Here is a 23877-nt window from a genome sequence, read left to right on the forward strand (position 1 = left end):
GTTTTTTGTTTTAACTTCATGAAAATGACTACAATGGTAATTGGTAAGCCAAGGACCACTGCTCAGATGGCCCACTAGTAGGTAAAAACATTTTCAAAAACTCCAAAGTGCTTCTACATCTAAATGGGAAAGCTGAAAAGATGCCCATGAGGGAAATCCTCAGGCCAAATAAACCAACCAACCAACCAATGGTGGTTAGCGTGGTTGGCGGCTGAGTAAATAGCAGTACAGAACACTCGTGCTGAGAAGCATCCAACAGAGAGACAGGAAGAACCCCACAAATAAGCCAAGACAAAAATGAAAAAAATAGACAAGGAAGCCATTAATTTATGAAATTTATTATTGTAACAGTTGTTCTAGCGACAACAAAATGTACTCTTCCATTTGGTGCAAAGATGCTTCAAGACTATTACATGTCTCCAAAGCATGAGAAAAACCTGCCCAAGTCCACTCCTAATCCAGCAGCTCAGGTCGTGCAATACGTCAATGAGTCTTTCATAGTGGTCCTGCAGAGAATGTGTCCTTTCAGGGTCTGAGAGCTGGCAGAGGTGATCTGAAAGAAAACCCACCATAGAAGACAAGGTAACCTGACAGCACCATGGGGACAGGACTTGGATGGAGATGACAGGAAGTGCACAGTGCTTGTGCCGCCTCAAGCCTGAAAGGAAGAGATGCCAGACAGAACGGAATACACAATCCAGCCAGCCTGGAAGGCCCAACTGCAGTGATCAGTATTCTGACAGGGCACACGGCTGCACACCTGACTGGCTGGAGCCATCAGCTCAGCCTGAGCTGACCTCTGGCTTGCCCAGCGTGCAAGAGAGGGCCCAGCCTTCCACAGGAAGGGAGAACAGAGCCACAGGTTCCTGAGTGGGCTGGGCATAGCAGGACACACCTGGGCCTGCTGGGAGCCACACGAATGCAGCAGTCGACCCAGAGGGGAGCTTTCTTCCATCTGCAGTTCCTTTCAGTTTGTTGTTGCGGAGACCAGAGACCACCTCCCTGACTGCTGGCGCTTTCTACACTCTGTGAACATTTCCTTTTCCAACAGAGAAGGGGCCTCCAGAGCCCTGTGTTGGCCACCACAGGGATGGAGTTTTGTGACATTGTTTTCATTATGCTTTTTTTTTTTGGGGGGGGGGGTTCGAGACAGGGTTTCTCTGTGTAGCCCTGGCTATCCTGGAACTCACTTTGTAGACCAGTCTGGCCTTGAGCTCAGAAATCCGCCTGCCTCTGCCTCCCGAGTGCTGGGTGGTGCGTGCGCCACCACACCCGGCTATTATGCTTATTTTTAAGATTACTTTCTATTTATGTCACAAATTCTGGCTTTCCATTTATGGAGGGATCTAGAGTGTCCTTTTGAAATAATAAATTTAGGGTCTTTTAAAATTTTTTTTCAGTTACTGGTTGGTACCCAAATGAATGTATTTGTTTGTTAGACATATCTGTGTTTTACATACAGAGTAGGTTTATAATGTAAAATTGCAAAGTGAGTTTTATGATTTTTGAAAAGCCAGGAAAGTTAGTATTGTGATTTAAGGCAAGAGTCACAATGACTCTGAAGCATATGTATGCTCTTCTGAAGTGGCACTTAAAAATTATTACTGTGAGTATTTTTCCTTTGGGGTCAGGCAGATCTCTAACACTTTAAATCCCAGCTGTTAAACAAACAAAAAAAAAAATGAAATAAATGGATTTTACCAATGAATACACAATTTGTAATGTCCTTGAAACAGTGCCTTGCGAGTATTTGAATAGAGGCTATAAATTTTTATATTGCACTTGTCATAAATGTGTTATTGTGGTTTAAAAAAAAGGTTTCCTCTTACTGAAAATAGACTTTTTCCTCACATTATATCCTGAATACAATTTCCCCTCCTTCTACTCCTCTCAGTTCCTCCCTGCCTTCCCAACTACCTCAATCCACTTCTTTGCTCTCCTTCACTAAAAATATAAATAAATAAATAAATACATAAATAAATAAATGGTTAGCTGGGCAGTGGTGACGCACGCCTTTAATCCCAGGACTGGAGAGGCAGAGGCTGGTGGATTTCTGAGACAGCCTGGTCTACAGAGTGAGTTCCAAGAAAGCCATTAATATATAGAGAGAGGAACCCTGTCTCAAACAAAGACAAAAACAAAGTCAAACTAAAGTCCAGATCCATCCCCAGTAGCAGCTCTTCATGCTTCTCTGAGGAGACGATGGATCCTTCTCAGCTCCAACTGTTAGGCTCCCTTGTGAGCTGCCTTGCACAGAGCCATCCTCCAGCCTCTGGAATGACTTAAGATGCAAACTGACTAAAGCCATCCTTAGGATTTTTGTTTGTTTATTTTTCAAGATAGGGCTTCTCTGTGTAGTCCTGTCTGTCCTAGAACTCTCTCTATAGACCAAGCTGGACTCAAACTCAGAACACCTGCTTCTGTCTCCTGAGTGCTGGTTCTAAAGATGTGTGCAACTACTGCCTGGCTGATCCTTATAATATTTTTTATCAAAACTTACTGAAAAAGTTTATTTCACCTCTGACTGAGAACTGAATAACTAAGACCCCAAAGTTACCATTTATCACATTTCTCATCAGAATAAATTGATCCACTAGTAAATATTTACAAAATTCTTACTTCTTTTAGGGATTAACTTTGATGCTGGAAATACAAATATAAACAAAGGAATTACCTCACCCACAATAGAGCTTTTGGAGAAAGACACTTAATAAGCATGTACATAGACAAAAATTATTTGGGCACTAATAAGTACTCTTAATATAGCAGGGGACAGGTGGCTAATAGGCAGGAATTATGGATTAGTGGGGAAATAGGCAGGAAAAGTTGCTTCAAAACAATGATGTTCAGGGACAGCATCTCTGAGGTAACATTGAAGAAAGAAGATGAAATTTCTAGAATTCTCTAGCATTGCTAGCAGGAGTGTAAAACACTTGGGCTGTTCCTATTATAGCCACCCTATGACCATATACCCAACAGAAATAAATATGTATGTGCCTTACAGCACATGTACAAGTATACTCATAGCAATAGCAAATGGACTAGGTCCAAACTGGAAACAACCAGTATGGCCCACCAACAGTACAATGCATAACAAATCTTTGTGATAGAAAAACAAAAGAAGCACAGAATATAAGTAGGGAAAGGAAATTCAACCTATACACTATAGAATACCATTTGCAAAACAAAACAAAAATGTGGAACAGGGTGTGGCACACGCCTACAATTCCAGCACTCAAGTGGCTGGAGAAAGTACATGAAGGGAATTTCTGGGCTCAAAAAAAAAAAAAAAAAAACCATTCTTTTAGATTTCAGAAATAGGTACCTGAGTGAGGTCACGGTAAGAATTCACCAGGCTGGAAAGGTGGTTCCGCGGTTAAGAGCAACTCTCTCCAACTCTGTGCTTCCTTTTGTATGGGTCTTTTTCTTAAACTGTACTCCCTGTCTCTCCCTCCCTCCCTGTCTCTCTCCTTCTGTCTCTCACACACACACACACTCTCTCTCTCAACACTCATGCTTAATCTATAGCAGAACTCCCCCCACCCCCAGCAGCACTTAACTCTATAGCCCAGGCTGGCTTGGAACTCACTATGTGCCCCAGGCTAGTCTTGAATTTGTGGCTATCCTCCCTCCACAGGCTCCTAAAAGCTAGGATTGCAGATATGAGTCATTAATCCTTTTTGGTTTTGGTTTTTTTTCTTTCTTTCTTTCTTCTTCTGACCAGCAGGTACTAGGATGGACCATACCTTTTTGGTTTTAGTTAAGCCATTCTCAGCTATGTGCAACTAAGCTCTCTGGCTTTGAGGTACACATTTCTTACCTTGTTTCTACTAAGAATCATATTTTTTCTTTTGTTTCAGGGAGAAAGAGAGACACAGTCTCGCCATGAAGCTCTAGGTGGTTTAAACAATAGTTTGTGAACTGCCTGAAGTGGATGCTGGCAAGGGAACTTGGAGCCTCTGGAAGAGTAGGACACACTCCTAACTGATAACCCATCCCTCCAGGTACTCTCTCTGTGTTTATATGGTACTTTATTAGATTAAGAGACAGTGGGGACATAATTAACCTAAAATTCCCTTTAGTTCATAGAACTTAAATCTTTAACAAATCAGGTACTTTAAATTTGTAGGTAAGCCAGGCTTAACAGTACACATCTTTTATTCCAAAGTTAAGAAAGAAAACAGATCTCTCTTGAGTTCCAGGTAGGCCTAGTCTACATAGTGAGTGTTGGGCCAGCCACAAGTACATAGACCTGTCTTTTAAAAGAATTATACCACAGGGGTCGCCTACTCCCCAATGCTATGATAAAGTCATGTGCCAGGAGGTGGCCCAGCCAGGAAGCTGAAAAAGGCATCTCTGTGACTTAGAGGTCAGCCTGATCTACATAGTGATTTACAGGCCAGGGCTACAGAGTGAAAACCCTGTCTCAGGAAAACCCTGTCTCAAACCAAAAGCAGTAACAGTCTGCTAGGCCAGCTTATACCTTTAACCCCAGAGCTTGGAAAGGAGGCAAAGGAAGGGGGAGGGTCAGGTAAAGGCAGACAGACCTCTCCGCAAATTCAAGGCCAACCTTATCTACATATCAAGTTCCAGGACAGCTAGGGCTACATAGAAAAAAACTGTACCAAAAATAAATTAAAAAACAAAAAGAAGATAGACAAATAAACAAACAAACAGTGTAACTTATGCCTTTAGAGGCAAAGGCTGGCAAATCTCTGAGTTCCTGGCCAATTTTGTATATTGAGTAAGTTCTAGGACAACCAGGGCTACACAGAGAAATCTTGTTGGGGGTGGAGAAAGAGGCCAGAAAATAAATAAATAAAGTAAAATAAATGAATATAAAAATAAAAAATCATGTGCCAGCATGTCTGGCTTTTCACATGGATACTAGAAATAGAACGGAAGTCCTCGCACATGCATGGAGAATCTTAGTCGTTTGCATGCGGTTGTACAAAAGCATCCAATGCTTCCCTCCTTCTTGTGGGAAACAGAGGTAGGGTGATATCCAGAACGTCCACTATTCAAACAGGGCTTCTTAGTCCTGCGCAGTGGGATACCCTAACGAAATATGCACAGGCCAGCTGCAGTCTGGAAACCAGGTGGCCTTGAGAATAAAAACTCACAGCGAGGAAATCTATCTCTTACGTCACAATCAGCAGTCAAGGACCCTCCGCATGTGCTCTCAGGGAAAAGAGAACTCAAATCTGACTGAAGCCACTATATTTTGAGTGACTTCAATCCAACCTTCCCTATCATATTTGCTTTTAGAGATTTATTTATTTTATGTGTATGAAGTAGGTGTGTGTGTGTGTGTGTGTGTGTGTGTGTGTGTGTGTGTGTGTGTAAACCCCCTTGATCTGGCGTTATCGACAGTTGTGAGATGTCGAGTGGGTGCTGGGAATTGAACCCGGGTCCCTTAAAGGATCAGGCCAACGACTAAGCCACTTCTCCAGCACCCACTCTATCATGTTATGTGCGCTTTTTCTCTGGCAGTGTCAAGCTGCTTGTTGGAGATGAGGAGTACACAAGGAACCAGTTTCAGTGAGATGGAATTTAGGGAAACAGGAAAGAGTGTATGGATCCCATGAGGAAGTGGCCAGCAGAGATGAATGACCAACGCAGTCTCCTTCCTCACACCAGTCCTCCCACTAAATCTATGGATGTGCTTTTACGTCAGGTGTCTGTCGCTGTAAAAACACAAGTCTTAGGTAACTCAACATCACCTTTTTCTGATCAAATGGAATTCTATTTTTGCAAAAGACTCCCACACAAACAGTGCAAGCTGATCAACAACCTAATCCTCTTTATAAGTGACCCACAGTTACAGTGGGAAGAAATTAAGAGGCAATATGAGAAGGCAATCTAAGTTAGGTCTCGAGCTGTCCAAATAGCCCAGAAATGAGCTCAAATTGGATTATAGGAAGATTTCTAGTTGTTCAATAAAAGCGAATTTTTCTCAGGAACTTGTAAAACCAGTTCGTATCTACCAGAAGGAGTCATTTCCCTTACCTCTAGCAGAAGGGCTACTACCTGTGGTTACACATCAAGGCCCATGCATTTCAAATTCCACACTATCCTGGCCTTCTCATCGCAGATCCCTCTCTTTCCTATCCCCTGCCCCCGGCTATGCTCAGTATTCTCACTATTCCCTTTCTGGCTGTTCTCTCTTCTCTCACAGATGGCCCTGGCCATGTCCACTCTGTTTCTCTTTCTCTCTGCTCTGGAGTCTTCCAGGTGCCTCTGGATAAGCTCTCTCTCTCTTATGCACAATAAAAATCTTTCCTGATCATGGAGCAGTCATGTCCTCAGTTTCTTTACTGCACCCCCTTTCATATAGCAACTAAATTTGAAGCTACATTGGTATCCTTAAAAAAAAAAAACAAAACCCTCGGCTGTGGGCTGGAGAGATAGCTCACTGGTTAGAGCACTGGCTGCTATTCCAGAGGACCTGGGTCCAATTCCCAGCACATGGCAGCTTACAGCAGTCTGATGATTCCATTTCCAGAGGCAAAATACTAATGCACATAAAAATAAATAAATTATTTAAAATATATATATAATCTTGGATACTAAATAGCTCAGTGATTAAGAGCTCACACTCTGGGGACTGGAAAGATGGCTCAGCAGACAAGAACAATGGCTGCTTTCCCAGAGGACCTGGTTTCAATTCCCAGGACCCACTTGGCAGCTCAAAATTGTCTATAAATCCAGTCCCAAGAAGGATCCAATGCCCTCTTCTGACTTTCACAGGCTCCAGGCACACACATGATACACAGATATACATGCAGGTAAAATATCCATATAAAAAAATAAATGAATAAATTTAGAGGAAAAAAAAAGAAAGAATGTAAACTGCTCTTCCTGAGGACTTGAATTCAGTTCCCAGCACCTACGTGGGAAAGCTCACAACCACTTATAACTCTAGCTCCAGGGGGATCTGAGACTTCTGGCTTCTGCAAGTGCCCACATTCACATGCACAGACATACACACAATTAAAAATAATAAAATAGGGTCTGAAAGATGGCTCAGTAATCAAGAAACTTGCTTCTCTTCCAGAGAGCCTAAGTTTGGTTCCCAGAATCCACACTGAAAATTCCCAATTTAAAGAAAGGCATTTCTTGGCCAGTGTCAGGGAAGGAACACAAGACTATGAGACCTCCAGACAGTAAACTGATTGTATTCTGAGGTTCTGTCAGACGGACAACACAAGGAAACTCAAGACAACTTACCTTCACCAGCACATAGTCCCCAGGTTGAGCTCTGACCTTGAGCCCAGGGTTAGTGATGTCCTCCACCTCTGCATCGGGGAAAATCACCTTAAGGTTTGCATCATTCCGGCCACACAGGTCTGTGGTAGAACGTTTGCTGAACTGCAGAAAACAAAGAGAAAAATGGATGCTTCTGTGAGCCATAAGTTTTAGGAGGCAGACATTGAGCCTTTTGTCTGGGGCTCTCCAGGATCAGAACATTTCTTAATGAAGGCTCAGTAGTGTGGCTGTTTCAACAACAAGACAGCATGTGGTACACAACAAAAACAAAGTTCTGCTGACTATATTGATGAATCTTCACAGACTTGGCTTCTGCAGGAATGATTTTCAAGTGTTTGACAAATCAACATTTGTGTTTCCCAACCTCACAGTGAGCACTTAGGATTGTTTATTTGGCTTGAGTTACTTGCCCCAACTAAATATGCTAATTTGAAGATAGTCTCCACCATAGCCTGGGACCAGAAAGAGAGATAACCACAATGAGGAAGATTAAGTTCTAAAATATAAGCAAGTCTTTATATGCCTTCGGAGATGCAGTGACAGGAACCAAATGGGCCCTCTAGCCTAAAATCAGAAAATAAAACAAAATACCAGAAACAGCTGTCTTCAGATATTAGAAAACAGCTCATACAAGACAATGACCTGTTAGAAAGAGAGAGCAAATGAATTGAGTCCTCCATTCACTCCTGCTTTCAAACAGAATGGCACATGTCAGCCAGAGTATATAAAGCAGAGACGTACAACATGGAGTTCGCTTTCTTTAACAAGAAAGATCTGGGGCTGGATAGATGGTTCAGTGGTTAAGAGTCCTGAGTTCAAATACCAGCAATCACATGGTGGCTCACAACCATCCGTAACAAGATCTGACACCCTCTTCTGGAGTGTCTGAAGACAGCTACAGTGTACTAAATAAGTCTAAAAAACAAAAAACAAACAAAAAAAAAAACAAAAAGAAAGAAAGGGAGGGAGGGGGAGAGAGAGAGAGAGATCTGGATAAGTAGAAAAATTTGAAGCAAATTCTGGAAAAAGAATTAAGTAGAAAGAACTCTTGAATTATCTCTGGGTTTCCAAATTCTTTGCTAAATGCATATATGTAGAGTAAGAATTTCATAGACTCAGGTCAACAGAGTAACCTGTCAGCAAGACAGTTCGTTTGGCATTGCACATCTGTTCTTGGAACTCGTAATGTGCATATCAACATGATTAGTATGTAGTTGGGCGAGAGGACTCAGTGTATAAGAAGCCCTTGCTCTATAAGCATGAGGCCCAACACCCACATACAAAGCCAGATGTGGACACAGATGCCTGAAGTCCCAGTGATGGAAAACAAAGAGAACCAGATCTCAAGAGCTTGACAGCCAGTCAGCCTAGCAGTCAGCCTAGCAGAAGAGAGAGCAGAAACAAGCCCTCCTGGTTGGCCCTCCTCTTCCCTAGCTGCAGCACGTCACTTCATACAAGGCCAGGTCCACAGACTCACCCTGTGTCATCTGCTAGCACTCTGAGTGTAGGGACCTGGAATCCTTCCCTAATGTCCCCACACTTAGCCAAGAAGCCTACAGGACCAAGCTTTCTAAGAAGTTATGACTAAAACATGCCTGAACAGACATAAACAAGGAATCTAGTTCTAAAATTACACATCTGGCTTCCAGAAAGATGAAGCAGACATATTTCTCACTAGTTCTCTTGCTAAGAGCAACTATTGTCAATATTTTATATCTACCATTAAAAAATAATTGACAAATAGAATTTTCAAAAACTAAACAAATAGACTCAGGAAAAATAAACAGAGCCTCAGACACTTGTGGGACAACACAAAAATCTATCACTTGTGTCTATATTGCATCACAATTCAGAAAAGTGTTCAACCTAGCAGCAAATATATTGAAGCTTTAATAACACAGAATGGCAGAAGAGGGAAAAAGTATTCAAGTAGTCAAGTTACGACTGAGCATTTTCTCATATTTGCCAAGTAGTATAAAATCCTAACAGGAATCCACACCAAGATGTATTACAGCCAAACTTCTAAATAGAAAGAACCTTGAAACCAACTGTTCTCTGCCATTTGAGGACACAGCACTGAGGACAGCCACCTGCAAACCAGGAAATGAACCCTCATAAGAACTTGACTGTGCTTATCTGACTTCCAGCCACAAAACTAGAAAAAATAATTTCTATTATTCAATCTGAAAAATAAAAGAGAGGGAGACAAGGGAGGCAATAGAAGGAAAAGGAAATGGAGAGGAGAAGAAAGGGAGAGTGAGGGAGCAGGAAAGGAGAAGGGAAAAGGAAAACAGAAAGAGCATTGACCTTGATGTTTCTTTCTTCAAAGAGATGTAGCTTCCCTAACATTAGAAAATTCCAATAAAAATGTCCATGACTTCTCACCAGAAACATAAAGGCCGACAGGAAATGGCACATTTTTCAAGACCAGAAAGGAAAGCATTACAACTTAGATTACAACATGCAACAAAAATATCCCTCGGGGCTGAAGAGACATCTTAGCAGAGATAGTGCACGCCATCGTAAGGATTGCAGTCCAGACCCTAGCACCGCCGGAGGGACTCACGAGTGAGTGTCTGTAGTAATTCCAGCTCCAAGGGATCTAAGGCCCTCTTCTGATCTCCTTGAGCACTCAAATACAAAAACAGTCTGTCTCTCTCTCTCTCTCTCTCTCTCTCTCTCTCTCTCTCTCTCTCACACACACACACACACACACATACACACACACACACATACAAAATAAAAATACATTTTTGGGGTTTTTTGGGTTTTNTTTTTTTTTTTTTGGTTTTTCAAGACAGGGTTTCTCTGTATAGCCCTGGCTGTCCTGGAACTCACTTTGTAGACCAGGCTAGCCTCGAACTCAGAGATCCACCTGCCTCTGCCTCCCGAGTGCTGGGATTAAAGGCGTGCGCCACCACGCCTGGCAAAAATAAATTTTTAAAGAAACTATTCTTGAGGAAATAAACAGGAATGAAGACAGCCCAAAATTAAGAAAATTTAAACAAATTTATCACAAGAATATCAACAGGAAGTTCTCTAAATATAAAAAAAAATACTTAGTACATTGGGAAGAAAGAAAGAAAATTGGCATGATTATATACATAGAAACTTCAAAACACTAACAAGTAAATAAGCCGGAGCCACTAAGTTTGCCAAGACACAATAACAAAAGTAAAAATTTGGGGCTAGAATGGTGGTGTTTGTCTGGCGTGCAGGGGCCCTGGGTTTGGTACTCCACCATATAACCTGAGCATGATGGTGTAATCCCAATATTTAGGAAGATAGGAGCAGGAGGCTCAGAAGTTCAAAGTCAAGGTCACCCTTGGCTGTGTAGCAAGTTCAAGATCAATTTAGGTAAGCTATATGAGACAAGGTCTCAAGACAGGGTTGCCCTATGTAAGTAACACTTGCAGTCCTGGAACTCCACTCTGTAAACCAGACTGGCCTTGAACTCAGAGATCTTCCTGAGTCTGCCTCTGAGTGCTGGGATTAAAGGTGTGTGCTACCATGCTCAGCTAAAAAGTAAAATTTTTAAATGGAAAAAAATAAAAAAAACAAAGAGGTGTGTGACCTTACCCCTTCAACCAATACCAGCTGGCTACAACCCACCAAGGTCTCATTGGCTTTTGCAGCTTCTTCTCTGAAGACAGTAATGAGTTCCTCCAAACGCCTTAATTTTACTTCTTCTGGAACATCGTCCTTCAGCCTGTGATATGCTCGTGTCTTCTATAAAACACAACAGGATACAGGTCATTAAGGACTTGTCAAATCCTCAGAGCACAAAGAGAGAAATACAGTCATTCTAATCACAGGTTACAGACATATAATTTGTTCTAAAGCCCAATCCTAAACCAGATTTACTTCTCTGGTTTTAGGAACATTCCACAAGAAAGGGTAGCTGAAATAGAATCTTTGTAGAGTCATTCTAAATTTAGCAAATGAAAATCACACACTTCTGGCCGGCAGGATGGCTCAATGGGTAAAGGTGCCTACAACCAAGCCTGATGACCTGATTCAATCCTAGAACCCATGTAGTAGAAAGAAAGAACCAACTCCAACAAATGGTCCTCTGACCTACACACATACTCTGCAGTACATGCATGCTCTACAAAAACATACACACAAAGTAAATAAATAAGTAAGCAAATGTAAATAAATGAATAATTTTAAAAAGAAAATCACAGACTCAAAATTAGTCTTTATATTTGTCCCGAGCTTGTATTTGGACACAAACTAAATAATTCATACACTAAGCTATTCACTAGTGTTGTTTATAGAGACAGATGTAAAGCAGTCTAAATACTCACCAACTAGTACCTAGTAAATTATGGTTTATCAACACAATGGAGTATTATGCAACTGTTACTAAGATAGCTCAACATGTACTAATACTCAACATGTACTAATACTCAACATGTACTAATACTCAACATGTACTAATACTCAACATGTATTGTTCCAAAACACTCTGCAAACTGAAATTAGCCAAGCACAGATCAACGTGCATGCCTTTGATATGGAAAGTATTCATGTTTATAAACACATGAAATAAACCTGAAAACTGAGAGTAGTTGCCTACAAGAATGGAACTAAAGATGTTAGCAGCAAAATAAAGATGTGTTTTTACTTTACACTGTAAGCACATATCATCTAGTCAGAAACAATAATTATCCTTAAAAAGTGTTTTAATACCACCATGGGTGTATAGTTAATATATCTTTATGCTCATGTTCAAGCCAGGTAGAGAACCACTGAGCTAGGCAAAAGCCAAGAAATAAAAGGAAAGGCTAAATATCACTGTCTAGACATTCAAACCAATTTACCCTGAAAGAACTACCACACCCACAGATGAAAACACCCACAGATGAAAGTGGGGGATGGGTGTAAGATCCTAAGGCATGAGGTCCCACTTGGTTAACATGTTATTAGTAATGATAAGCATCCTGACGGCAGTTTCCACATAGGAATCAAGACTCTAAGTGCATTATATCCACCATCTTACTTAAACCTCAGAACAACCCTGAGCTGGTATTGTTATTCTCACTTCACAGAGCTTCAGGACAAGGTCACAGGACTTCAGACAAGGTCACTGTAAATACACGACAGAGGCACAATTTGAGTATCATATTTCCACTGTGTGTCGAAAGACCATTTCCCATCTAGACCAGCCTCATATTTTCTCTTGTGGACCTGTGATGGCCATAAAAAAAGAAGCAATGGACTATACAGGCTCCTAGAAGCCTCACTTCTGAAATATTTTTGTAAAAAACACTGACTACAGAACACTGCGCTTTAGTTTTATTAGTTTTTAGTTTGTTTTTGTTTTTGGAACAGTCTCAGACTGTAGCCCAGGCTGTTTTTATGCTTGAGATTCCCCTGCCTCAGCCTCCTAAGTGCTGGGATTACATGCACATATCACCAAACACAGCTACCATAAAGTATTTCATAAGTAGGACAACTAGCATGGCATGTTTTTCCTATCAGCTGCTGACGTTTGCTGGTTGTGGTGGCTTACACCTATAATGCTAACACTCAGGCAGCTAAGAGAAGCAGAAGGAAAACAGAATTGAGGCCAGCCTAAGCTTCATGGTAAGACCTTATCTCAAAACAATGGCTAAAATTTGACATATAAGTAGATAAAAATTAACTAAAGAAAACAAGACAATTGATAGTAAGATCCTATAATTTAGCTAAGCACACACCTTAAATCCCTGAACTCAGGAGCAGAGATAGACAGATCTCTATGAGTTCAAGGACAACCTGATCTAAACTTTGAGTTCCAAGACAGCCAAGGGCAGGCACAGCTGTAACCATTTTGTTCCTTACCTGCCAGCCATTTCATAATGTTGCTGACACAGAAAAACAGCTTGAATCAGAACAGGTTGCTGGGAATTGAACTCAGGACCTCTGGAAGAGCAGTCAGTTCTCTTAACTGCTGACCCATCTCTCCAGGACTAAGGTTTGTTAGTCTTAAGATATTTTATAACCAAAGACTCTACTTAGGACCAATCAGATTAAAGGTCAGCTTGAACTGTTTACGTCTAAACTACCAAAATGCTTGAGTAACAGCCGACCCCCCTGCAGCACTTTCTGCACCTGCATATGGGCTCACTGAAGGTTTTGCCTTTATTAACTGGCCCTGGGAAACATTGGAGGTCAAAGTCTTAGCTCCCAAGTCTAGGCTGCATTCCCTGATCAATAAGTCCTGGGATGTGAGTTCAGTAAACTATTCTTGCCTGCCTGAGACCAGAGTCTGTGTGGCAATTTCTGGACAGAAACAAAAGTAAGACCCTATTGGGGAAAAAAAAAACAAAACCCTGGGATTTTACCAGGTCTGTCTTGTTGTCATACCCTTTTCTACCAGACCATTGCCAATCACTTACTAGCTTAATAGTCTCAAGCTAGTAAGAGAATGATGCTGTCTCGCGTCAAGGACTTACTTGCCTCATGCTGTATGCAAAGAGAAAACCGGTATTATACTGCACTTCTCTAAGTAAAGACACTGTCTGCCGGTGATCATCCTCTGTCTCTCCACAAAAGCCAGTGATGAAGTCGCTGCTAAGGCTCACACCTGTCAATAAACAACAAAAGACAAAGACCAACACTTAAGAGCACGGCTGCTACCGACCTCCAGAGGGGATGTGGGTGTCAGACTGAGAACAGAAGGAAGGAAAACAAATAGGACTACTCAGCCCACATCTAAGTAAAAAGGAAGTCATGCTGGGCATGGTGGCGCATGCCTTTAGTCCCAGCACTGGAGAGGCAGAGGCAGGTGGATTTCTGTGAGTTCAAGGCCAGCCTGGTCTACAAAGTGAGTTCTAGAACAGTCAGGGCTGTTACACAAAGAAACCCTGTATTGAAAACCAAAAAAGGAGAAAAAGAAAGAGGAAGTCCTTACAGAGCAAGGGGAAAGAGGACAGAACTGGATTCTCACTTCATGTTTCCTTCAGCACTAGGGAATGGTTCTTGGCTTCATATGCGAGATGCAGAGATACTGCAGAAGTGCAGTTCCCACTGGTTAAGACACATTAAAGACTGGCCCTTACTATGTGCTAGCTAAGCATCCTATTGCTAGCATTCCAGTTCCCAGGTCTTGCTTTTACTAGTGAGTCTTTCCATACTTCACACAAACATATACATCTACATAATTTGTTTTGTTGCTATCGTTTGGAGATAGGGGACTGTTTTTCTACAATGCTAGGGACAGAGCATAGGGCCCTGAACACTCTACCTCTAAACTAGACTATATCTATACATTTTAATTAATTCACAATAACTGAGCATATGTATTGTGATGGTTTGTATATCACTGGACCAGGGAGTGGCACCATCTGAAGGTGTGGCCTTGTTGGAATAGGTGTGGCCTGGTTGGAATGGGTGTGTCACTGTGGGTGTGGGTATAAGGTCCTCACCCTAGTTGCCTGGAAGTCAGTCTTCCACTAGCAGCATTTGGATGAAGACATAGAACTCTCAGCTCCTCCTGCACCATGCCTGCCTGGATACTGCCATGCTCCAACCTTGATGATAATGGACTGAACCTCTGAACCTGTAAGCCAGCCCCAATTAAATGTTGCTTTTTATAAGACTTGCCTTGGTCCTGGTATCTGTTCACAGCAGTAAAACCCTAACTAAGACATGTATATATGATCAAACATTGAATTTAATTTAGCATTATGTTCATTTACAATACAGTAGCAAGAATTATCAGATACCGAATATGTAGAAAGTGCTATATGTCACTAGCTACTCAATTGCCACCAAAATCAGATGACAAGAACACTATTTATTTTATAAATGATAAATCTTGGGGCTGGAGAGATGGCTCAGCGGTTAAGAGCACCGACTGCTCTTCCAAAGATCCTGAGTTCAAATCCCAGAAACCACATGGTGGCTCACAACCATCTGTAATGAGACCTGGTGTCCTCTTCTGGTGTGTCTGAAGACAGCTATAGTGTATTTACATATAATAATAAATAAATCTTTAAAAAATAAAAAATAAATGTCACATCGTCAGTAACACAGTACTCACTACAAAGCCAGTACACCCAGCTGCAACATCATCCTGACCCATCAAAGCACAAATAAGTGTGCACAATACAAGAATCAGGAATTAGAATTTAGGAGTGGGGGGTAGCACATACATCATAAGGGAGACAGAGGCAGATTGAATCCCTGTGAGCTTGAGGCCAACCTAGTCTACACACTAAGCTCTAGGCTCAGAAAGAAAAAAATATATAATTTGAGGGAAATTTCAGACAAGATTCTCAATGAAATCATAGCAAAACAAAACAGAAAGTAATTTTATTAGAAGGAAAGAGAAAGGAAAAGCATATAATGGGGTCATATCTAAAATCTGCCATAAACCTAATTACAGCAGAATACAGGACAGTGCATGTTTATAATCCAAGCAATAGCAATAAAGATGGAAGATCAAGTTCAAGGTCAGGTACCCTGAGCAACACAACAAGACACAGTCGGTGTCAAAATCTAAGTGTAGAGCTGCAGTCCAGAGGTAAAGCACATGCCTGTCAGACATGAGCAACACACACACAATCAGAAAGATGGAAAGCAAAGTGGAACAGAGAGAGGAAAACAGGGAAGCAGAAAATGAACACAGAAGTAGCAAAACTACGACAAGACAACGTGAGGAGTTTGCCAGAGGCTGGGAGCAAGACAAGGTGACCGTGGACTGTGGCAATGCACTCAGCATTTCTTAAATGTACCTGGGATAGTCTCTCTGACATGATGAACTAATGCCACATACGCTTCTCTTGAATATCTGCAGTGAAGAACAAAAAGAAAAGACGCAGATGAACTATTCATCTTTTTCAGGGAGGGGAGGACAGGGTTACAAGAAGGTCTTGTGTAGCTTATTAGCCTTAAACTACTGTTCTTCCTGGCTCTACCTCCTAACTGCTAGCATCATAGGAGTACACCGCCACACCTGGCTCAATCTTATTTAAATGAACGCTATACAAAGACAACACTGTGAATTTACACGTGTACTCATTTTTCAATTTGTGATTTCGCATCCACAAATATAGAGGATACATAAAACACCCCTTTGGGCCAGTGAGATGTCTCAGCAGATAGATGCTTGTTACCAAACCCAGTGATTTAAGTTCAATCCCTGGAACATACATGGTAGAAGAAAACCAACTCATGGCACTTGTCCTCTGGTTTCCTAAGGACCATACGTTTAACAAATCAAGAAAAAAATCAAACACTTAAGAAGACCTCTAGGTGTTAGAGAGGTGGCTCAGTGGTCAAGAGCACTGTCTATTCAGTTCTTAGAACCCACATGGCAGCTCACATCTGCGACTTCGATCGCAGGGGATCTAATGCCAACCTCTGGCCTCCTTGAACAATGCACACATGTGATACAGACATACATGCAGGCAAAAGACCCGTGTACAATAAATAAATTTTGAAAAACGAAAGAAGTCCCTTAATCGTTGCCTCTGTGGAAAATAAGGCAAAGTTCTGGTTCTATGATTCGGTCTTGGGTCTCATCTCTGCAGGTTTATTTCCAAAGTGAGTCATGTGACCTGCACTTATAGTCTAACACCTTCAAGGTTTTTTTTTTTTTGGTTTTTCGAGACAGGGTTTCTCTGTGTAGCCCTGGCTGTCCTGGAACTCACTTTGTAGACCAGGCTGGCCTCGAACTCAGAAATCCGCCTGCCTCTGCCTCCCGAGTGCTGGGATTAAAGGCGTGCGCCACCACCGCCTGGCTCACCTTTAAGTTTTTAAAGACTAAAATTTCACCAGGTGGCAGTGGAGCACACTTTTAATCCCACCACTTGAGAGTCAGAGGCAGGCAGATCTCTACGAGTTCAAGGCCAGGCTGGTCTACAGAGCAAGTTCCAGGACAGCCAGGGCTACACAGTGAAACCGTGAAACCCTGTCTTAAAAGACAAAACAAATCAAAACAACACCCCACCCCCATAAACACACACACACACACAAATCTTAATTTTAAAACATGGCTCCCAGTAAGCACTTACTTTAAAAAAGGTTAAGCAAATAGAGACTCAATCCCTATTCTGTTTAGGGGCTGCATAGCAGCAAGTTCAACTGTCCACAGATTTACTCAAACAGCCATCACTTATTAATTCACTACTGTGTGCTGAATACCATACTAGGTTCTTAGCAACAAAGGCAGTGTTTAGTTATTCAGGAAAACGGGAAAGGTAAAGGATGTCCTCTCCCCAAGTAAGTCCGACCCTCTCCGCATGGCATCCAGTACACGGCTGCTTCCACTCTGGGCTGGCAGGTGGATCTGCTTACAGATGTTGTGTCTCTCACGAATCAGCTGAAGAACCTGATTAAACAGAACACATTATGGATTACCTAAGGCTCACCAAGAATCATGTAGAAAAACAATATTCTCTACCTTCTGGGAGGAGGTTGCTGTTGTTTTGTTTCATTTGAGCCCAGATGTCTCTGGGTAGACAAGACTGGCATCTACCTCAGACTGACTCTGCCTGACTCTGCTTCCTGAGTGCCAGAATTAAAGCATGTAACACAGTGCTCGGTAGAATACTGCTCTCATTGTTTCTCCAAAATGGCTAATTTTCAAGTAATTAAAAGGTTGATTGGGTGCACACATTTAATCCCAGCACTTGGAAGGCAGAGGCAGACAGACCTCTGAGTTAAAGTGAGTTCCAAGACAGCTAAGGCTACAGAGAAACCCTATCTTGGGAAAAAAGAAAACAGAAGACATAGTCTTGCTAAGTTGTCCTAACTGGCTTGGTACTCACTATGTAGCCAAGGCTGGCCTGGAGCTCATAATCCACCTGTATCAACTTCCCAAAGCTGGATTGTAAACATGAATCACACGGGACAAGAGCTGGGACTTGAGTACAAGTGTCTCAGGCTACAGGAAGTCTGGGCACTTTCCTACTACATCATATTACCTCCTTCTGTCCTCCTGTATCTCCACCACCACCATCACTAACTACCATGCAGCTGCCCACCTTGACAGAACGTCTCACTACACAAGTGGTCCCAAGCTCCCATTCAAAGCCATCCTATCGCCTTCCTGACCCTGGGAGACTTTAAAATCTTGCTGAAGGACCAGTGGTTCTGCAAGGAGATATTGTAATGTAACACAGACTCCTCAAAGCAGGATTCGAGGTCTCTGCATACACTACTGGGTCCAGGCAGTAATATGCTTTAGGGTGCTGATGTTTGCTATGACACTAAATCTCATCACCACTCACCTCATCAGGAAAGTCCTTGGGGTGAGGAGAGGTGAATCGGATCCTCATTTCAGGATCTATTCTTGAAACCTGATCCAGAAGGTGAGAAAAACGAAGCCCTCCTTGTTTGGGTTTATAGTTGGTGGTAAAGCCACGGCTGAGCTTGGCAGACCCTGCATTATTGAACTGGACTTCCGAATTGTCCCGAAAACTATTAACATTCTGACCAAGAAGTGTCACTTCTTTTAGGCCCTGAAACCAGGAAAAACATGTTGAAAACAAGTTTAGAACTCGGTGAACAGCTTCATGTCAAACCACTCATTAAAAATTAGCTGAATCAGGAGCTGGAGAGATGGCTCAGCGGTTAAGAGCACTGGCTGCTCTTCCAAAGGACCCAGATACAAATCTCAACACCTACATGGCAGTTGACAACTGTCTGTAATTCCAGTTGCATGTTATCTGACATCCTCATTCATGGAGGCAGACAGACGTGGAGGCAAAGCATGAATTTAAATAAATTTTTAAAAATACTACCGGAGTCTACCAAGAAACATATAGAAATCTATCTTTAATCCAGTAATTTCATACTTGAGTATCTTATCCAAACACTAAACATAAGAATAAAACCTTAAGGGGCTGGTGAGATGGCTCAGTGGGTAAGAGCACCCGACTGCTCTTCCGAAGGTCCAGAGTTCAAATCCCAGCAACCACATGGTGGCTCACAACCATCNACGAGATCTGGCGCCCTCTTCTGGAGTGTCTGAAGATAGCTACAGTGAACTTACATATAATAAATAAATCTTAAAAAAAAAAAAAAAAAAAAAAAAGAATAAAACCTTAACTACAGAATGCGCACACCTGTAATCCTGACTCAGGAAGTAAAGGCGGCTTTCTATCACCATCAATCCCTTAAACAGAACATATCTATCCTAAAGGAGTTTTGTACTAGAGGGGAGTTGAAAATGGGGAAGGAGGAGATAAATTTAGTATTTAGGCAGGTGAAAATAGATTGTTGCAAGCTTCCTGAGATGGAACTCCTTGTGGACAGGCACATGATTAGGCAGGTTGCCGTCAGCCTGGCCAGAGCATGCTCAGCAGAAGAGAGCTTGAACAACTTCACCTGCTCGGAAAGCTTCCTCACTTCATCGACAATGGAGGCAACTGGCCGGCTCCTCTCCCTGCCACGTGTGAACGGCACGATACAGTAACTGCACATGTTGTCGCAGCCCCGCATAATGGATCTGGGGAAGAAAGCACCAGCATACAGTTAACAAGGGGGCAATGGTGCCTTAGCACATCTCAAGCAAGGTCACAGCTCTACAGTTGTCTTAGTTGATTTCTGTGCCTCTAACGTCACACTGATCTAGTGTAGATCTGGAAGTACACAATCACTAGGAACCAGACTGTTACTGGTGGCACGCTGGTGGAATACACCTGACTCAGCACTTGTGGCACTGCTAACCATTTTTATAGGTATATTAGTATATACCTACACTAATATTGGAACTTTTATGTAGAGATTGAAAACAAACTCTATGTTTATACACATTATAAAATAGACCCTGAATTTAAAATATAGTTTGCATTTCTCACACAACCTTTTTCTTTGAGATGGCATCTCATGTGAGTCAGGTTAGACTTAAACTTGCTATGTGGCAAAACCGATGGATGATCTTATAACTCCTGGTCCTCCTGCCTCCACCTCCCAAGAATTGCATTTACAGATATGCATCACCATATCTGACTCCAGCTTTGCTTTCCTGAGTCAAGGACTCTCGATGATGGAGTCCTGAACTGCCAGACTGCCCTTGAACTCACAGCAAGCAATGCTCCTGCCTCCTGCTCCCAACTGTCAGGAGCTTCTTCCCAGCTACTGTTTTCTAATTCTAAGAGAATGGCTTTCCAAATAACAGAGACTAGCCTGGAACACACAAAATGGCCACAACAATCTTCCTGCCTTGGCCTCAGATTGCAAGCATATACTACCGCAGCTTAAAAAAAAAAGTTTTTCTATCAAGGAAGCCCAAAATATTTCCTTAAGTGAAAACAAACAAGCCAGGCATGGTGGTGCACGCCTTTAATCCCAACACTCGGGAGGCAGAGGCAGGCGGATTTCTGAGTTCGAGGCCAGCCTGGTCTACAGAGTGAGTTCCAGGACAGCCAAGGCTACACAGAGAAACCCTGTCTTGGAAAAAAAGAAAAAAGCAAGAGAGAAGGGAGCCACTCATCCCCCAGCTCTCACAGTGACTCACACAAAGGCAGAAGTGGCACTGGGGCTCGTTTGGACTGGCATGATATCTGCGTAGGTCTCATCCAGAGAGAGAAGCACATTTGCTGCTTGCTGACCTGACTCCACCACAGCCAGCAGCCGGGGAAGGTCTCGGTAGGCGTCTGGACCAGCCAAGAGATCTACCATCTTCTCCTTGTTGAGGATCTCTCCCTTCAGCCTCTCAGCCATGCAGCCTAGGAGTGAAAGAGACCATCACCTTCTCCCTGGCTCATCTGGTTCCTGGCTTCTGCTCAGTGCACGATTTATAACTGCATTGAAGACCAAATCATAGAAATCTTCTCTGAGAGTTTACTATTATCCTTCAAACCTTCAAACCATAGCTCTGAACCCCTATTTTCAAATACAAGAACATGATAGAAATATTCAGAGCAATTCAATCTTTCTATCCTTGCTGGAGATGGAACTCAGTGCCTGATACCAACCAAGCTCATCGTGAACGACTGAACAGCAGTCTCTGCCCTCCAAAAGCCTCTCAGACAGGAACTGCTTCTTCCCAAAGGTAAAAATGAATTACCATTAAAATAAAAAATACTTTACATCAGAAGCCTATGTCTAAGTTTACAATTACACTAACACTTTTTTCTCTTTCAGCCCTTAATATTTGCTAAACCTATGAGAAATAATATAAAAAATTATGCTGATATAATTCATAACCTTCCCAAAATACATTATTTTTATTAAGTCCATAAAACTTTAAAGTGAACTGGTGGTGGTAGCACACATCTTTAACCCCTGAACTCAGGCAGAAGAGGCAGATGGATCAATGCCAGCCTGGTCTAGGGAGTGAGCTCCAGGGAAACCCCGTCTTGAAAAAAACAAAACAACAACAACAACAAACTTCAAAGTATACCTTTTACAAACTCCTTGTACTGGTTAGTTATTTGGAGTTTCTTTAAGGATTTTATTTTTATTATTTTTGTTTATGTGAATGGGCACCTGTGTATGAGTGTGCACATGAGTGTAGTTGCCTGTGAAATTCAGAAAACAGAGTTGAATCTCCTGGATCTGCAATGACAGGCAGTTGTAAGCTGCCCAACACAGATGCTGGGAACCAAATTTGGGTCCTCTGTAAGAACAGTATATGCTGCTTACTGCTGATACATCTCTCTAGCTCCACAGTTTGTTTTTTAGAGGGTTTTTTTTTTTTACATTTTTATTTCTAATTATTGGGGCAGGGACACACACGAGTACAGGTGTAGTCCAGAAGGGTGTTGGATATCTCAGGAGGCTGGAGTTGAAACCAACTCAGGTCCTGTGGAAGAGCAATGTATGTACTTAGCCACTGAACCATCTCCCCACTAGCCCCATTGTTGAAGCTGTTTAATTGACCCAACCTAGAGTCGCCTGGCGGACACCACACAGGAAGAAGAGTAGTGGGCAGGCGAGCTTCCTGGAGACAGGCCACTGTTTTACACAGGTGAGCTTCCTGGAGACAGACAGGCCACTGTTTTACACAGGCGAGCTTCCTGGAGACAGACAGGCCACTGTTTTACACAGGCGAGCTTCCTGGAGACAGGCCACTGTTTTACACAGGTGAGCTTCCTGGAGACAGGCCACTGTTTTGCACAGCTGTGAAGAGGCACAGCCCTAGGGGCTTTGTCCCAGGACTGCTTCCTGCTACTGCTGTGCCTTCTTCTCCTGTCTATCGTTGCTATATTCCTCAGATATCTGACACAGTGTGACTGAGCACGGGGTGACCCTCACTATAGCCTGATGAGATTACTTCCTGGATGACAGCCCACTTTGTTGGGCAATTTTCCTGCAGATCAACATGAAGATGAACTTTCATGAGATAATGCTGTTTAGAAGAATTAATGATTTTATGGAATTCCTGATTTGACTTAAATAGTTTTAGAAAGTTAGGGTAGTTGATAGAAGGTTTAAAGAGATGGTTTAAGTTGTTTTGCCAGAAAGATACAACCAAGTTAGAATCAAGAACAGAATGTGCCCGTCCGTGTAGAAGGCAGAGGGCTGCACAGGGTAGAAAAGGAGCCGAGTGAGCTCCCCTGGGTTACAAGCACGTAGCTGTACTCAGAAGAGAACAGGCTTGGGTCAAAAAATGACCAGAGAACATTCTTTCTAGGTAGGGTCTGAGCTCCTGGACCTTGTGATCTAGAGATGTGGCCACAGGTTTTGGTGTGTACCATGAAAAGAGAGGGTTATAAATAAAGATGAATAATTCTATTATAAGAGTAGACAATAGGGGCTGAATAATAGCTCAGAGGTTAAGAGTACTGACTGCTCTTCCGAAGGTCCTGAGTTCAAATCCCAGCAACCACTTGGTGGCTCACAACTATCTGTAATGGGATTTGATGTACTCCTCTGGAGTATCTGAAGACAGCTATAGTGTACTTACATATAATAAATAAATCTTCAAAAAGAAAAGTAGAGAATAGAGAATAGTTCAGGAGAACAAGACTTCAAAAGTAAGACATAAGATATATGATAATCAAAAAAAAATGTATGATAATCTATTTCTTGGTAAATACAAATTGTCATCAGCTAAGCATAGGAAAAAACTTGCTACTAAAGACTGGCTTGCTTAAACTTTGTTAATCAATGACATAAAAATTATTGCTTTCAAGTTACAATGAACTTGTAGAAAGAAAGATAGACAGGAAATGTTTAGTTAGGAATGAGCAATTTCCTTTTGTGTAATTTTAATCTGTTTTTGACGTATTAAGAGTGATTAAGTTGCCGGGCATGGTGGCACACGCCTTTAATCCCAGCACTCGGGAGGCAGAAGCAGGCGGATTTCTGAGTTCAAGGCCAGCTTGGTCTACATAGTGAGTACCAGGACAGCCAGGGCTACACAGAGAAGCCCTGTCTCAAAAGAAAAAAGAAAAAAAAAAGAGTGATTAAGTTAACCATACTACAATAGACAGTCTGCTATGCATAAAGTTAAATATATTAACCAAATTCAGGGATGGAAAAAGTACAGTTTTCTTTTGATTAAAGTATTTTTTATGTTTATTTGTGTGTGGTGTGTATGTGTGTGTGTGTGTGTGTGTGTGTGTGTGTGTGTGTGTGTGTATGTGGTGTGTGTGTGTGTGGTATGTGTGTGTGTATGTGTGTGTGTATGTGTGTGTGGTGTGTGTGTGTGTGTATGTGTGT

The 23877-nt window shown here is 42.1% G+C and overlaps 1 protein-coding gene across 2 annotated transcripts in view; it reads right to left on the minus strand.

Moving 5' to 3' along the window:
* Positions 1 to 318: 318 nt before the first annotated feature.
* The window catches only part of Cdk5rap1 (CDK5 regulatory subunit associated protein 1), a 34853-nt gene continuing 11294 nt past the window's right edge, over positions 319 to 23877 (minus strand). For both annotated transcript variants that reach the window (XM_021156629.2, XM_029474196.1), the window contains exons 6-14: positions 20726 to 20936; positions 19594 to 19714; positions 18495 to 18725; positions 17496 to 17593; positions 15996 to 16051; positions 13713 to 13843; positions 10849 to 10998; positions 7231 to 7371; positions 319 to 553 (exon numbers count right to left, since the gene is read on the minus strand). In XM_021156629.2, coding sequence (XP_021012288.1) covers positions 467 to 553; positions 7231 to 7371; positions 10849 to 10998; positions 13713 to 13843; positions 15996 to 16051; positions 17496 to 17593; positions 18495 to 18725; positions 19594 to 19714; positions 20726 to 20936 — 1226 coding nt within the window. In that variant the 3' untranslated portion in view covers positions 319 to 466. The remainder of the gene's footprint in view (positions 554 to 7230; positions 7372 to 10848; positions 10999 to 13712; positions 13844 to 15995; positions 16052 to 17495; positions 17594 to 18494; positions 18726 to 19593; positions 19715 to 20725; positions 20937 to 23877) is intronic.

Source organism: Mus caroli, chromosome 2 (genome assembly GCF_900094665.2).
Source record: "Mus caroli chromosome 2, CAROLI_EIJ_v1.1, whole genome shotgun sequence".
NCBI classification, from domain to species: domain Eukaryota; kingdom Metazoa; phylum Chordata; class Mammalia; order Rodentia; family Muridae; genus Mus; species Mus caroli.